Here is a 15,863-nt window from a genome sequence, read left to right as displayed (position 1 = left end):
TCCAAAGGAGCCAAAGGGGGATTGAAATGGTGAAGAATTAAGTGTTTTTCTTCCCCTCCGTGGTTCCCCGGCAGAATTTGCTGTTCCAAACACAGCTCTAGGAAACGCCAGCGGCCGCGGGGCTCCGTGCTGACCCCGCTATGCTCCTGAGTGAGCGTTCGACACGGGCTCTAAGGGACAGGGGCGATTCATAAACACGGAAACATGACCGATCCGTTCCAGCTACTAAGTTAATTACAACAATGGAAGACATTTGAAGTTTTTAATCCTCTTTGCTTTTCCAATAGAACCAAAAGAGAGTCAACTTAATAACTAATCTTACCTGCTGGTTTCTGTAAACTCGTTATTTTAACCATATTTTAACAAACAATAATAATATTAGAACAGTAATTAGGGAAAAATTAATTGGACAGTAAAGCTTTCCCACACTCAAATGAAAACACATAAGAACCTAGGTCATTGGCAGGCACAAGCACGAGCCGCTGCCCGTGTTGCAGGGTGGCCCGAGGGGAGCGGAGATTTTGTGTGACTCTGGGAAAATGTCCGCACTTGGGAATTCCTCAAGGTTTTCTCTACTTGTCTGGAGATTTTAAGTTGTATCTTAGCAGTCCATCTGGAGAATTTATTTCAAAATTCTTTTAGTGAAAAATCATTACGGCTTTTTAGGCAGAGAAGCCTCCAGAGGAAAATTTCCAAGACAGGGTGAAGGCGAGGGAATGGGCCGTTGCTTCCCCAGAGCCTGCCGGCACCGGCAGTGCGGACGGTGCTCCCAGAGTCGCCGGGAGCCGCTCTGTCCCCGGGGCCAGACGGCCACCGTGAGCTGTGTCCCACGCTTCCTCCAAAAGGGGGTCTGTGATCACTGAGACCCTCACCGAAACCCTCACCGAGACCTCTGAGTAGATCCTCCCGGCCCCCGGATGCAGAGGGAAAGCCTGACCTTAGTGACACGGCCGCTGACCAGGCCTGGCCTCGTGTCCCTCCAACAACCTTTCTAAACTACGCATCCGTTTCCCTCAGAACATCGAAACAAGGCCTGCGCGCATTCCGCCATCCCCACACTAACTCTACTCAAGCTTCAGGCCTTTGGACTTGAACTCGATGCGGAGAATCTGCGACAGGCACCTCCCGAACTCCTCCAGGATCATCTGCTCCGCCAGGCCATCGGGGCAGCGCGCCTTCTCCGCCTCTTCGCCCTGGGCCAGCAGGCAGGCGCACGCGGCCTCCACCACCTCCCAGGAGATGCACGAGGGCGAGCGCCTGGCGGGAACAGAGCAGTTACAGGCCGGGCCCCCGTGCCACGCCTTAAGTACCTTAAGGGTAAGGGGATGTCCTGGTCACGGGATTTACAGCGGGTCACCGGTGAAGTCTAATGCCAGCTTCCTCGTACCGGAAACCGTGACCATACGCAGCATTTTGCCTTTAGGAGTGACCCGTCCACCTCTCGACTCCCCCGTCACCGCAGGGTCTGAGGACGGTCCGGAGGAGATCACTTGCAACCTGCAGGGGCTGTGGGGTGACAGTATCCAGCTCGGGGTCCGGGCAGGGGTAGAGGCAGGTCTCTTGGGTAAGACAAGGTCCTAGAGAAGCGCCGGGCAGCCTGCTCCCAGCTCCGGCCCCGGGGGCACCTGAGCTCCCAGAGGCCAACCGCCCTGAGGACTCATCCCCGTGGAGGGGTGCTGTTGGCACGGCCCCCCCCCCGCTCCGAAGGCCCCCCTCGGGAGCCCTGAACAGCAGGACTCTGTCGTACAGGACTGGCCGGGGCCCCTCTGAGCTCGAGGGGCAACGAGGCTTCGCTGCACGGCTGCCCACATCGCGCTCAGACTGCAGGAACTCAGGAAAACGTCCCCCAGTGCTGGCAAGAGTCGGAGGGCGAGAACAGACATGGGGTTGGGACGGGTTAGAATCTCTCCGTGCCGACGACACGCGATGACTTGTTCAAGACGAAGGAACAGGGCCGACCGGGAAGACCCGTAATGCCTGGAGGCCAGACTCCGACCTCCGAAGTCTCCATCACACCGGCTGGGACCCGCAGCTCCGGAGAGAACATCTCCGCTCCCCCGTTCACAGACAGTGAGGCCGTGTTTGGTGGCCTTTTACTGGTGAAGACCCCTGCACGCCCAGGGACGAGTACCTCTGGTGTCTCTGACCAAATAAGCACGAACTCGGCTTGGCAAAATGATATGAATTCGAGACATCTGGTACGTTATCATGAGCGCACTCAAGGCATTGAATTGAAAGGAACTTTTTCAAGTGGATAAACCAAGTCTAATACATAGTGAAATTATCGCCCAAGCTTTGAGACCCGCTGGGCTTATAACGTGGCCTCAGCCCAGCTCAGTGGGGCGCTACCCACCTAGTGTGAGGCACTTTACCGCCCCGTAGGAAGGAGCGCGGCGGGCAGGCTGTCTCCCCACACGGCCAGCAGCCGGTTAGGTGCCTGCGGTCCAGAGATCCTGCCCTCGCTGCCCGGGAGCGCTGGCCCGTCGGCGATCCCCACCGGGCCCCTCTGCTTGTCCACAACGTGGGTAGCTCTGTCCGTGAGGACAGACAGCACAGAGCGGTCTCCGTAGTGGGGGCCCCCGCGGAAAGAGCGAATAGAATCTCAGGCTGGTCCAGCAGGGGAGTTGCCACCTCATCCCCACCCCTCCCCCCCTCACAGACAGACAGACACACACACACACACACACACACACACACATGCTCTTTCCAGTATATAGACTGACTTTCTCAAATTAACCTCATTTTCCCCTCTTCGGAGGCTGGGTTCACAGTACCTACCGATCTTGTCTGAATTTTGCTGGTCCTGAGAATTCAGCTGGTGACAACTGGTGGCCGCCTTCAGACCCTCCAACCTCCATAGAGTTGGGCATGTTCATTAGGGTTTTCCGTTCTGGGCTTTCTTCATAATTTTTGCAACCAATGCATTTGCAAATAGAAGAACACATAATTTTGGCCTGGTAACATAAAATGCTTCAATAAAATTAGACTGCCCTATAAGTCACCAAAAAACAACACATTCTATTTGGACCTTAAATAACTCTGTGTGTGTGTGTGTGTGTGTGTGTGCGCATGTGTGTGTGTGCGTGCGTGTGTGTGTGCATGTGTGTGTGTGTGCGTGCATGTGTGTATTTAATCTGCAGTTTTCATACAGACGCGGGGAGGGGGGTTGGAAGGCTGGCGTGTGAGTGTGGGCGTGAGTCCCGAGCGGGGGTCCGCGCGCTGCCCGGGCTGGAACACGGGTCCTAGGGTCCCGGCCCCCAGCTCTCAGCTCACCCCCCCTTTACCGCGTTTCACAGATACTGCGTTTCCACACATGGGGGGTTTGTGGCTCCCCCTACCCCGCCGCATCCAATAAGCCTGTTGGCACAGGTTTTCCAATGGTCTTTGCTCACTTCGTGGCTCTGTGTCTCATTTTGGTATCGCTCTCAATATTTCAAACTTTTCATTACTCTTATGTTTGTTCTGAGATCTGTGCCCAGCGATGGCAACTAAGGTCATCAGAGGACGCTCGGTATTTCTGACGAGGGAACGCGTCTTGTCTCTTAGACTTTGTGCCACTGCACGCCCAGCGGAGTCCAGCATCCACGCACCTGCACTGGACCGGCTTGAATGCAGTGTTTGCTTTCTTGCGGTGCCCTGGACCCAAGCCCATGTCATGTCCCAAGGGGGGCCTGTGTCCTGCTGGCTCTGCTGTTGCAGGGAACGTGTGGCTGGGGAGAGTCGGAGACCCACCGAGGGCCTGCCTTGCGTGGCTGTCCTAAGGGAGGCCCTGGCCACTTGCTTGTGGGGGGAACTCGGCTTCTTGGCACAAGACAGCATGTCTGGAAGCCAGGGCCTCCCCCTGGCTCAGGCTGGCCTCCCTCTTTGTCTCAGCTGCTGGGGGGGGGTTCCTCAGAGATGCACATCAAATACTCTGCCCCCTGGATTTTTTGAGCAAGAAGCCCTTCGGGATTTCCAGTCGACTCTCAAGAGCACAGGACACCCGCGTGGGCTCACGTGGGCTGCTGCCTGGCAGAGGCTCAGCCTCCGGAAAGTGGGTGAAGATCAGGCAGAGACGCTGTAAGAACATCCGAAGCCTGCTGCGCGGTGGGGGGGGGGGTGGTTGGCACTCACAGCTTGAATCCTGTATCTCGGCATGACTTGGGCCGCATTTCCAAAACCCTAGCTGGGGGGGAGGCTGGGCCTGCTCACTCAGAGCTTCCAGCACGTGTCCCCAGAATCACGAGGACTCTTCTCAAGCCTGACCGTCTGGGACAACCTTGTACAAATAAAATTCACAGATTGCCCCCGAAGACCGCAAGCACACCAAGGGAGAGCCTTTCAAGGAAGGGCCCTCCCGGCTCCTTCACTGCTGGGGCCTGCGGGCTCTTTCCTCTGTCCCTCCCTCTCCTCCAACACCAGGAATGGAGGCGGAAGCTGAAGGGAGAGAGTGAGCCCCTGCACGGCCAGTGAGTCCCCGAGAAACTCCGGCCTGGGAACTGCTCTGCCCCGCTGTGCGCTCAGCCTGGCGGCCCTGCGGTCCACTGTGGTCTCGGGGCGCCGGCCCGGGGATGAGACTCCACGCGGAGGAGGCAAGGCCCGCCTCTGGGAGCCCCTGACCTGCTGCCACAGAGCGGGCCGGGCCACGGGGCAGGAGCCTCTGCTGGGCGCTCATGGTGGGCTCGAGGCGGGCAACGGGCTCCCGAAGGGGCCCCGGGGTCATCGGCGGGTCCCCCTGCACCCGGGCCGGGGCGTCTCACCTCGTAGCACTCACAGTAGTTCTTCAGGCAGCCGGAGCGCCGGCAGTTACAGCCCTTGTTGTGCCGAGGCTTCACGCCTCCCAACCTCCCTTTCCCGATTTTTGGTTGGAAAGCTTCCGGATTCCTATCAAGACACGCCTATAAGACAGAAAACACGAAACTCCATCAAAATGTACTTTACTATGTAAAAATCATGTTCCGTGAAAGGTATCCCAGTTGTCTGCTACGTTAATCCATCTGTTGCTTTAGGATTAGTCACAGGACACAAAGGACTAATACACAGCCATCAAAAAGGACGACATCTCACCTTTTGCAACCATTTGGATGGAAAGAGAGGGTGTTCTGCTAAGCGAAATAAGTCAAATGCAATGATCATATGCTCTCACTCCTATGTGGAATTTAAGAAACAGAACAGAGGAGCATAGGGGAAGAGAGGGAAAAATAAAATAAAATAAAATCAGAGGGGGCGCCTGGGTGGCTCAGTTGGTTGGGCGACTGCCTTCGGCTCGGGTCATGATCCGAGTCCTGGGATTGAGTCCCGCATCGGGCTCCCAGCTCCATGGGGAGTCTGCTTCTCTCTCTGCCCTTCTCCTCACTCATGCTCTCTCTCACTGTCTCTCTGTCAAATAAATAAATAAAATCTTTAAAAATAAAATAAAATCAGAGGAGGAGGTAAACCATAAGAGACTCTGAGCCCTAGGAGAGAGACTGGGCGCTGCTGGAGGGGAGGCTGGTGGGGGCTGGGGTCACTGGGTGACAGGCATGAGGGAGGACACGAGAAGTGATGAGCACTGGGTACTATATGCAACTGGCGAATCCCTGACCTCCACCTCTGAAACTAGTAACACATTATTTGTTAAGTAAAGAAACAGAGGGAAAGCAAAAAGAGAGAGAGAAAGCATGAGTGGGAGAAGCTGTAGCAGACCCCCACAGAGCCTGATGCGGGGCTCGATCTCACGACCCTCAGATTGTGACCTGAGCCGAAACCAAGAGTCGGACGCTTAGCCAACCGAGCTCCCAGGCACCCCGTATCTCAAGCACTTTTAGACACTTTTAGATGCATGGATTCGGTGGAAAAAACATTACCTGAATGGCCTTGACCCGCTGGATCTCATGGCGCAGGTTGTTGCAACAATTGTTGCAGTTGCAGTTGTTGCAGACGTCCCCACTGGCGAAGCAGTCACAGTACCTGGGAAGCGACAGCACAGCGTGTCAAGAGGCGCGGTGCGTGGGGACAGCAACACGCGTGGGGACTCAGCCGGCCAGTGCGCTGGAGGCCGCCGCAACTCTTATTTAGAGCCTCTGACTCCTTCTGTGTGAAAGCTAGAGCACCTGGGTAGATGCTGTCCTGGGACTGGCGGGGAGAATGAGAAACCAGGGCAAGCCCCAGCCGCGGCCGTCCACTGTCCCCTGCGCCTCGTGCCCACGGACCCTCTCCCCGGAGCGCCCCGCCGGCCCTGGCCACCCACACGCGCCCAGCCGAGCCCTCTTCTTGGCCAGACCGTGACTGTCCGTGGAAGCGAATGGGGCCTGGAGGCCGAACCTGGCTTGGGTTCGATCTTCCTTCCACTCCCCGTTGGCGTGCGGAGGAGGAGACGCATGGGAGGGACCGCGTGCGAGGCCACTGCACTCGGACTCTCTCATCGTGAAAGGGTTGTTCGTGAATTCGGAGTCTACAGAACAGATTTTAGCCCAGTCTCTCCCCAGACGTGTCCACTGTGCCCTGGGCTTCCGGAGGTCCTAAAGGCACAGAATGGGTTTTCCCGGAAGACCTGTCAGAGTTTGTGGCTACGACACCTGCCCTCGGACTGTCCAGGAGGGGCGCGCGGAGACCTGTGGCTTACGCGGGTTCAGCATGGGCGAGGATAAGACACTTTCCTCAACTCATGTGAAACTTCAACGTTGAGACAAGGATTCCCAGTACTTTCCCTATAACCTGCACCCCAGAGAGGCTTCGGGAGTTCATCGGCCACTCCACACTCCTCCTTGTGACAGAACAAGACCCGCGCCGCTCTCTCGGGAGGGCATGAGTCCCTGAAGGGAGCTTCAAACCAGGCCCCCGTGTTACCTGACAGAGGCGACGTGTCAGCGTCCTGAGCTGGAACATGGAAGTCGTGGCATCTAACCTGCCCGTCTCAAGGGATCACCCAGGGGAGCTCGGGACATCACACGGATGTGTCTCCGGTACAAGCGTCCTGTGACGCCAGGAGGGCCCAGGGCCGGCAACACGGTAGACTGCACGTTTGCACAAACCTCACTGTTACAGAATTCCTAAACATTTTTCTTTCAATATTTATTGTCTGAATTCTTTTAAATAATAGAGTAAAATACATGTCAAGCCAATAGGAAAGCAAAGGAGATTGTCAGAGATGAAATAAAGAAGAAACCGTGAATCCAAAGGGGAGAGTTCTGTAGCTGCCAGTGTCATCCTGGGGCGCCCGCCGTTCCCGGTGACCAGAGCCTGCTCCTGCGAGAGCAGAAGACCAAGTCTGGGCTACAGAAGGTGAGAGTTGCACCCCATAAAGCAAGGATCCCAAAAGACAACTTCCCCACAAATCCCCTTTGTAGAAGCACTGGGGCTACATGCCCCTCCCAGGCACAGGGGAGACAGGAGAGCATCTCATAGGGCTTCCGGAGCACTGGGATGGACAGTGGGGTGGGCAGAAGCGGGAAGAGACAACAGAGGTTCAGAGGCTGGAAAGCAGAGGGGAGAGTTATGGACAGCAGACTGAAGGACCCTGAACCCTGGGCCAGTGGGAGAGAGCAAGGAAGCAGCTCGGAAGACTCCGGACTCAGTGGTTCCAGGCTGCTCTGGAGTGGAGTGGGAGAGGGTGGGAAGAGAAGAGAATTGGTTGAAATTCTAATGAGGAGGGAGCAAGCCCCAGGTCCTCCCCTTGCGTGTATTATCTGGATAAAAATAACTAAATTAAAAGTGAGAAAGGATAAACTGAAAGACAAAGAAATCAGATCAAGGCACATCATAAAAAGATGAAGAGATTAAAAACACAGAAAAGAGGTTAAGAGGAGCGGCGCACAGCTAGAGGGGCTAGCACACGGCAGATCGGCATTACGGGACAGAAGAGAGAAAAGGGAAGAGGCTGTGGAATGAAGATACCTGTGAGTGTTGAAAGTTGTGGGCCCTCTGACTTCAGAAGCATAATGAGCCCCAAAAAGATAAATACAAGGAAAAAAGACAGAAGGAAAATCTTAAAAGCCCCAGAGAGGAAAGACAGCTTATCTAGACTGACAGCTTACTTCCTGCTAGAAATAATGGGAGGGATGCCTGGGTGGCTCAGTTGTTAAGTGTCTGCCTTTGGCTTGTGTCATGATCCCAGAGTCCTGGGATCGAGCCCTGCATCGGACTCCTAGCTCAGTGGGGAGCCTGCTTCTAACTCTGCCTGCCTCTCTTCCCGCTTGTGCTCTTTCTCTCCCTCTCTCTCTGACAAATAAATAAATAAGATCTTTTAAAAAAGAAAGAAGGAGAAAGAAAGGAAGAAAGGAAAAAAGAAAGAAAGAAAAAGAGAAAGAAAGGGATATAGTAAAAACAGTATCTTCAAAGCTCTGAGAGGAAACCAACAATCTAGAATTTTATACCCAAACTATGCTTATTTACCGAGGTCCACTCCAGGCACATTTCTTCTCTTGTTCTACATACTTTGGTGATTGGTTTGATTGATTCACACTTGCCCCTCTGCTTTTTTAAATTTTATGTTGAAAATTTTTAAATCTCGATTGCCAAATCTAGTCTGTCTTCTACCCTAAAATGCTCATTTTCTTCTTCCACCAATGCCGGGAAAGATGATCTACATTGGCTGCTTATCCTTCCTTGTCACCCATCACCCTTCGTCCTACTGCACCCCGACCTTCTTCTCTGCCCTACCAGCTCTCAGAGGCAACCAATGACCTCCTTGCTGGAGATGCAAGGACATCTTCACTGCACGTTTGTCTCAGTAGCTGTGACTCTCTCCTGTTCCAGAACTGCATTCCCAGCTTCCTGTCAGACATTTCTACCTCCAACTCAGCGTGTCTGGCCTTAACTTGTGATCTTCTCCCACTCCACTTTGCTCAAGCCGTGCTCCCTCTCTGCGTCCGTGGTGCCATCCACCACTAACAGAATCCCAAGTCCCTTCTGACTGTTACCACCATTCTCTCCTCCCCCATACCCGAGAAGTTATCAAGTTTACCAATTCTGGCTCAGAAATGTCTTTTTTTTTTTCAATTATAGCTTTATACAAGTAAATCACATTTGTTGAATAAAAGTTTTAGATATAAATTAGCAAAAAGCAAAAAAAACTACAATCACTCAGATTTCCACTCCCTAGAAATGATCAGTTGATGAACATACTTCAGATTTTTTCTCTAAAACTATACATACTGAAATAAACATATGTTGATTATATATTATATACAAACAAAAACAAGATCATATTCTAAACATTGTTTCAATGTGTTTTTATTACTTATCAGTATTAGTAATCACTCTAACAACTGGTTTTTATTACTTATCACTATTACGAGTGTTTCCAATGTACATAGATTTAGACACTGTTTCAGTGACTGCACAGTGTCCCCTTTTACAGAAGCAGCATAATTCAGTTAATAATTCTCTTCACACTGAACATTTAGATTATTTAATATATCTTGGAATGTAAACAATATTACACCAGTGACATTGGCCTCCTTTCTGTTCCCAGAAGACTGTACCTTCCCTCTCTTGCCACAGGGCCTTTACATGGGCCGTTTCCCCTGTCTAGAACATCGTTAGCCACCCACTTACAATCTACCTCCACCTGACTAACTCTCTGCATCCAAACTCTCCTCCTTAGGGAGGTCTTCCCTGGCTTTCACACTTGATCATCTACCCCTCCCCCACCCCCACACACCCACTATCACTCCTTTACCACATTTTCCATATCTCCACTCTGATCTTTACCTATATGATTATTTTATTCATGTCCATCTCCCACTTAGACTGTGAGTGCCAAGAAGGCAGAGACCATGACTATCTTGTTCATTTCAGTCTTTCTCATTCCTGAAACCACAGAAATTAAGAAATATTTGAGGAATGAATGAGTAAATGTATATCTGAAATATCTCTTAAGTCTCTGTTTTGTTCTACCATCCCTGCCTCAGTTCAGGTCTTTCTCGCCTCTTCTATACTCTTGTGATAGCCTCCTAACTCATCTCACTTTCAACTTCCTCTACCTTGCCATCATTGCTAAAACATATATTAGCAAAAAGAAGCAAAGAAAAAACTAGAAACAGAAAACACAAAATAGTGATTCCTGGGTGGCTCAGTGGGTTAAGTGTCTGCCTTTGGCTCAGGTCATGGTCTCAGGGTCCTGGGATTGAGCCCTGCATTGGGCTCTCTGCTCAGTAGGGAGCCTGCTTCCCACCCCCGACCCCCACCTGCCTCTCTGTCTACTTGTGATCTCTTTCTCTGTCAAATAAATAAATAAATAATCTTTTTAAAATTTTGAAAAAAAAAAAACCACAAAATAAGACTGTGCATTCCTGGTGAGAATGTAAAATGGCATAGCTTCTGTGGAAAACAGAATGGAAGTTCCCCTAAAAGTTAAAACACGAACTCACTATATGATCCAGGGGTTCCATTTCTGGGCATCTCTACCCAGAAGGATTGAAAGCAGGGACTCGAAGAGATGCTTGTTCACCAGTGCTCATAGCGGCGTTATTCACAGGAGCCAAAAGGTGGAAGCAACCCACAAGTCCATTACCAGAGAAAGGGCTAAACAAATGTGGCCTATATGTACCAAGGCGTATATTCAGGCTTGAAAAGGAATGAAATTTTGACCCATTTTGCTACAGCACGGAGAAACCAGGATGCTGGGTGAAAGATGCCAGACAAGAAAGGACACATGTTGTACAGGTTTTCTCATAGCACGTCCCTAGAAGTAGGCAAATTCAGAGACAGAAAGTAGGACAGAGGTTGCCAGGGATTGGAGAGAGGGGACAATCGCTACTTCCTGGGTACAGAGTTTCTAACTGGGATGATGAGGAAGTCCTGGGAATGGATGGTGATGGCTACGCAGCCTGGTGGGTGTAATTAATGCCACTGAATTGTACATTTAAAAACCGTTACGACTGTAAATTTTTTGTTATGTACATGTTACAAAAAAACCAAAAACAAACCAAACATGAGGTGTACAAAGTATGTATAGAATGCCACCATCTGACTCAAAAAAAAAAAAGAACTTAAATAAATTTTAAAACCTCAAAAAGATAAGGTGGTACAAACAAGTCCACATATATCAATAATGACAAAAGGTATGCAAATGGATGAAAGATGTCTATTAAAAGACTTGGATTATTAGATTTGCTTTTTAAAAAGCCACCCACAGTCAGCTTACGGAGGACACACCGGAACTAAAAGCACCACACAGAACGTTTGTGCAGAAAGGGGCGAGAGGGAGCGCACCTGCTAACCCCAACCCGAGAAAACACGGCGGCAACGGGAGTATCAGCAAGGGAAGAACTCGAGGCCAAAAGCAACAGGAGACACAGGTGTATGTCACGGCTGATGGAAGCGTTCACCACCAAGACACAACAAGCATGGGTCTGCGTGCCCTGCACCACAGACCCGAAACATGTGAACCAAAACGGAAGTACAGGGAGACACAGGCAAATCCCAATGAGTGAGCGGTCTGAACACACTTTTGTCAAAAACGGATAAATCACACAACATCAAAAGAGCATTTATGAGATTTAAGAAACAAAATGAACAAATCTGACCTAATGCACAGTAAATATATCCAACACATAGAGAATATACATGTTTAAGTTAATATATCTTAAAAATCTATTGAACATTAAGTCATAAAAAAGAAGTCCTTCATTAATTTTGAAGCATCAATATCCTATAGACCATATTGTCTAATCACGGTATAATCAAAGTAAAAAATTAACAATTAAAATGTCATTTCAAACATATATCTACAAACATATCTGATACTGGGAAGTGTGACCTGAGCAACCCGTGGGTGAAGAGAACATTACGATGGCAATTTAAAAAGATTTCAAGTGAGTGACAGCAAAAGTGTCTCATACCAACACTTGTAGGTGCATTAAAGCAGTGCAGGGGGCTAATCTAAAGCTTTACAGGCATTTCCTAAAAAATAAAAAAGAGAATAAATAATCATTAGCACAAAAAGCGAGCAAGGCAATAGAGTAAAATAAAACAGGTGTGCTGGGGAAATAGTAAAGGGCAAACCTTAATAACCTCTGAAATGGGAGCCAGAAATCCCAAGCAAGAAATCCAGAAAACCAAAAGCGGATGCCCTGAAAAGACGGACAGAATAGACAGACTTCCCATGGAAAAGATCAAGAAAGAAAAAAGAGACAAGCAATGACAACAGAAGCTTAGAAAATGTACAAGGCTGTAACCACTGATAGAGACAATTTTTTAAAGCAACATATGAATATATAAACAGGAATATATAAGTAGATTTAAAAACTTAAGAGAATTCAACAATCTTCAAGAGAAATGCAAAATATCAACATGGGGGGCACCTGGGTGGCTTAGCCAGTTAAGCGTGTGCCTTCGGCTCATGTCATGATCTCAGGGTCCCAGGATCGAGCCCCGCGTTGGGCTCCCTGCTCAGCTGTTTGTTTCTCCCTCTCCCTTTGCCTCTTGCCCTGCTCAAGTCTGCTTCTCCCTCTGCTCCTAAGCCTGCTTGTGCTCTCGCTCTCTCTCAAGTAAACAAGGAGACTCTTAAAAAAATATACATGGACTCCAGAATAAATAAAAACTTAGAAAAAGCAATAGCAAAGAGAGAAAGTGACTGGGTAGCCCATCCCCTTCTTCTCCAGCCCACAAAGACACCCGGCCCTGGTGGTTTTACAGGCAGTGGGCAATCACCCTTCAAAGAACAAACACGGGCTACCCTACCCAGACTTTCTCGGAAGCGCCACAGAAGAGGCTGGGGTGGGAGGAGGGAAGCCTGATAGCGCACTGGATTGGGCAACACAAAACGCTGGTTTCGATACCATGACCACATTCTAGACGTGTGAGAAAGGGAAATCGTAGCTCTACCCCACTCCAGAAAAGATGCAAAGTCCTAGGCCGAATATTAGAAAACCAGAACCAGATCTTGCAGTGTTTACAAAGTAAAATTGGTACATCGTGATCAATTTGGGTTCAATCCCTAGCCCACAGGGTGGATTAGCATTAGTATATTTATTGTAATAGAACATATTATAGGATTAAAAGAAAAATAACAGCGATCATTTCCATAAATGCAGGAAAAAGACTTTGATAAAACTGACCACTCACTTATAGTAAGAATAAAGCAGAATGCCTGATTAGGAACAGAAGGACGTGGAAGGAAGCCTCCTCAGCGGGACGCAGGTGTGTGGCAGAGAAGCAGCCCTTCGACAGTAGCTACTCTCCCCGGATTCCAGCCGAGCATGTGGGAGGCTCCACTAGGGGGACATTTCCCAGCCTCCCACCTAGCCTGGTCTGAGCACAGCATGAGGTTCTGGCCCGGGCAGTGTGAGTGGAAGTGATTCGGGCAGTTTCTGGTTATGCCCTGGAAGGGGAGACATGGGCCTGCACCCTCTTTTCTCTTCCTCAGTGGCTGGAACGAAGGCGAGGGCGGGAGCTGGGGAAGCATCCGTCCCCCCGGGGGAGGTGGGGATGGCAGAGCAGCCGACGGGACCGACACACTAAGGAGATGACTGTCGGTCACAGTCTTTGTCCAACAGCCTCTAACAGCATTAAGCACAGAGGGTCTCTCAAAAACCTACTGCAAATATCTCACTTCAGGCAGGGCAAGGGAAGGTTAGAAGTGTTACCAGGAAAACCAGGAGCAGACTAGTGAGTGCCCAGCATGGCAGAGGCTGCAGGAGGGGCCCTCACTATCACGACAAGGAAAAGAGGACGGAGACGCAGACAGAAGTCCTGGTCCCGTTTGCAGTCAGGTTGTTAAATCTGACGGTGCAGGACATCCACAGACGAACCACTGAGAAGTGGGATCCATGGTGGAACAGCATCAAGAACCCAGAACCAGACCCGCACAGACATCAAAGCCTGACAGGCGACAGGAAACGCGCTGCACGTGGTTGGGACGATCCTGGTGTTCTGCGATCAACGTGCCGGACTATTAGTTGTGACACGGGGGAAATGAAATTAGATCCCTACCTAACGCCGTTCATAGAAATCAACCCCAGGTGCACAGAGGCCGCAAAGGAGAAAAGCAAACTCTAAGACTTCAGAACAAACTGGAACAGCACGACCATTTGCACTTGGGAAACGGCTGGATTTCCTGAACAAGAAGGCAGTAACGGTAAAGACAAGTGATCATTCTGACTGTATTCAATTGAAGACTTCTGTCCACCGAAAGTCACACTCCCCGTCAGCCGTGTGTACGGGGTGCCCAGCAGACATCAGATCCTGGGCGCGGTCCTCATCTTCATGACAATTCCAGCCGTCTGTGCCCTTTCCTCGGGGGCAGAGCGCTGTCTAAGTTGAAAACCCCCGTGTTGGGGCAGGACATACAGCTTGGTCCCTGAGCGAACTCCCACTCCCTTTCTTACCACTAATGTGGACTTGCCCCTCTCTGTAAAATTGCCCTCCTCTCCGAAAAGGCCCCAACTGCTCTGTTCACACTGGCAGCAGCAAGAGAGCCCGCAGAGCACCGTCCTCTGTCGTCTCGGGATCCCATACTCCACGGACTCGGTGGACACAGACCTCAGGGTTCCAGGTCTCTGGACGCAGCAAGTCTGACTGCCAACGGGCTGAGGGATCAGCGTGGATGGTGACGTCTGGGAATGCTCCACAGTCCACGCTTGGTTAGATCCACTGTACGCAGTCTACGTGTTCTTGCTCAAGGGACGTGCACTGTCCCCTTCCACAGTCCACTCCTGCCGTTGCCTAGGGGACCACTGCCACTGCCACCACGTGAGGTCTGGTGGCCCCTCTTTTGTCTGGAAACACACTGAAGCAGCATGACTCTGCTAAAGGCGCTGTCCTCGAGGTAGAGCGTGTTTCGGGGCTGGCGGGCTGGCAGCCTTCCAGCTTCCGGGTAATCGCACTCTGGGGCTCAGCAAGTGAACGTACTGTCCACTGTCCACGCGCACGCCTTGGACCCAGGCATGCTGTGCCCTACGATTTTTAGAGTCCTACTGTGTTTGAAAAGGCCTCCGACGACGTGTGTTCTCATCTTAGTCTTAACTCATTGGCCATCCTGACAGCTTCTTTAAAACGCTTTGAAACACGGGTACGAAATACTTAAGACCTTTCCAGATGCATATTTGAGCCTGTGAAATATTTAAGGAAACCCCTTCAAGGCCAAGAAATAAAAGAGAAACAGAAGGTCAGAGGAGTGAGCCACATCGAAGCTGAGGCCGACAGCCGTCTTCGGCATCTGTTGACCCCAGCGACCGTCGGCTTTGCTTTTAGCGGCTGCACGGGGGCAGCGGAGGGAGCGACACCCACAGGGATGGCAAACCCTTCGAACAAGTAGACTGTGCCAGCCATTGCTCTAAGAGCTTTCCGTGTACCCACCCGAAGCCTGGGGCCCGCCAGGCAGGGGCTCAGCTCCAAGAGCTGCACGTCAGGCAGAACAGTGGACGGTCCCTACCCGATGGTAAGTGCTCTAGGAAAACCCGTCGTAGGCAAGCGAATGCATCCATCTGGGCACTGGCTGGGAGTGGGGTGCTCATTTGGGTTTGAGAGATCTGAATTCATGCTGTGGGTCCTAAAAAAATACCTTAGGAAAACTTTTGAGTTGTCCAGATTGGAAGTGCCATCAAGGCCAAGCAGCGGCAAACACAGTTTCTCTGCAGGAACGCGCCCTCGGGTCAGCCTGGGAATTCCTGCATAGCAAGCCCCAGTGACTATAACTTACAATTTTTAAAAATTCACAAAATACATGAGGTAACGAACAAACATAATGAGTGAAAAATCAAGAGAAGAAAACACCAGAATCAGACAAGCAAAGACTTTAAAAATTAGAATTATGCGCTACTGGGTATGAATTAAGTATTTAATATTTTTAAACATCAAAGAAGGAATCGAAAGCAGAAGTAAGAAACGGGAGACTAGACAAAATGATCACCCAGCTTTGACCTTCTAGCCCCAGGATTCTGGTTAATTAAGCTGTTTAA

General features: G+C 50.6%; 1 protein-coding gene across 1 annotated transcript in view; it reads right to left on the bottom strand.

The window, feature by feature from the left end:
- Positions 1-1,064: 1,064 nt before the first annotated feature.
- Positions 1,065-15,863, bottom strand: part of TESMIN (testis expressed metallothionein like protein) — a 34,129-nt gene continuing 19,330 nt past the window's right edge. The window contains exons 6-9 of the mRNA XM_044261240.1: positions 5,826-5,928; positions 4,740-4,877; positions 2,779-2,954; positions 1,065-1,257 (exon numbers count right to left, since the gene is read on the bottom strand). Of these exons, the coding sequence (XP_044117175.1) occupies positions 1,065-1,257; positions 2,779-2,954; positions 4,740-4,877; positions 5,826-5,928 (610 nt within the window). The remainder of the gene's footprint in view (positions 1,258-2,778; positions 2,955-4,739; positions 4,878-5,825; positions 5,929-15,863) is intronic.

This window comes from Neovison vison, chromosome 7 (assembly GCF_020171115.1).
Source record: "Neovison vison isolate M4711 chromosome 7, ASM_NN_V1, whole genome shotgun sequence".
In the NCBI taxonomy this organism is placed as follows: domain Eukaryota; kingdom Metazoa; phylum Chordata; class Mammalia; order Carnivora; family Mustelidae; genus Neogale; species Neogale vison.
The sequence above is the reverse complement of the archived record's forward strand: the minus strand, read 5'-3'. Positions and strand labels throughout refer to the sequence as shown.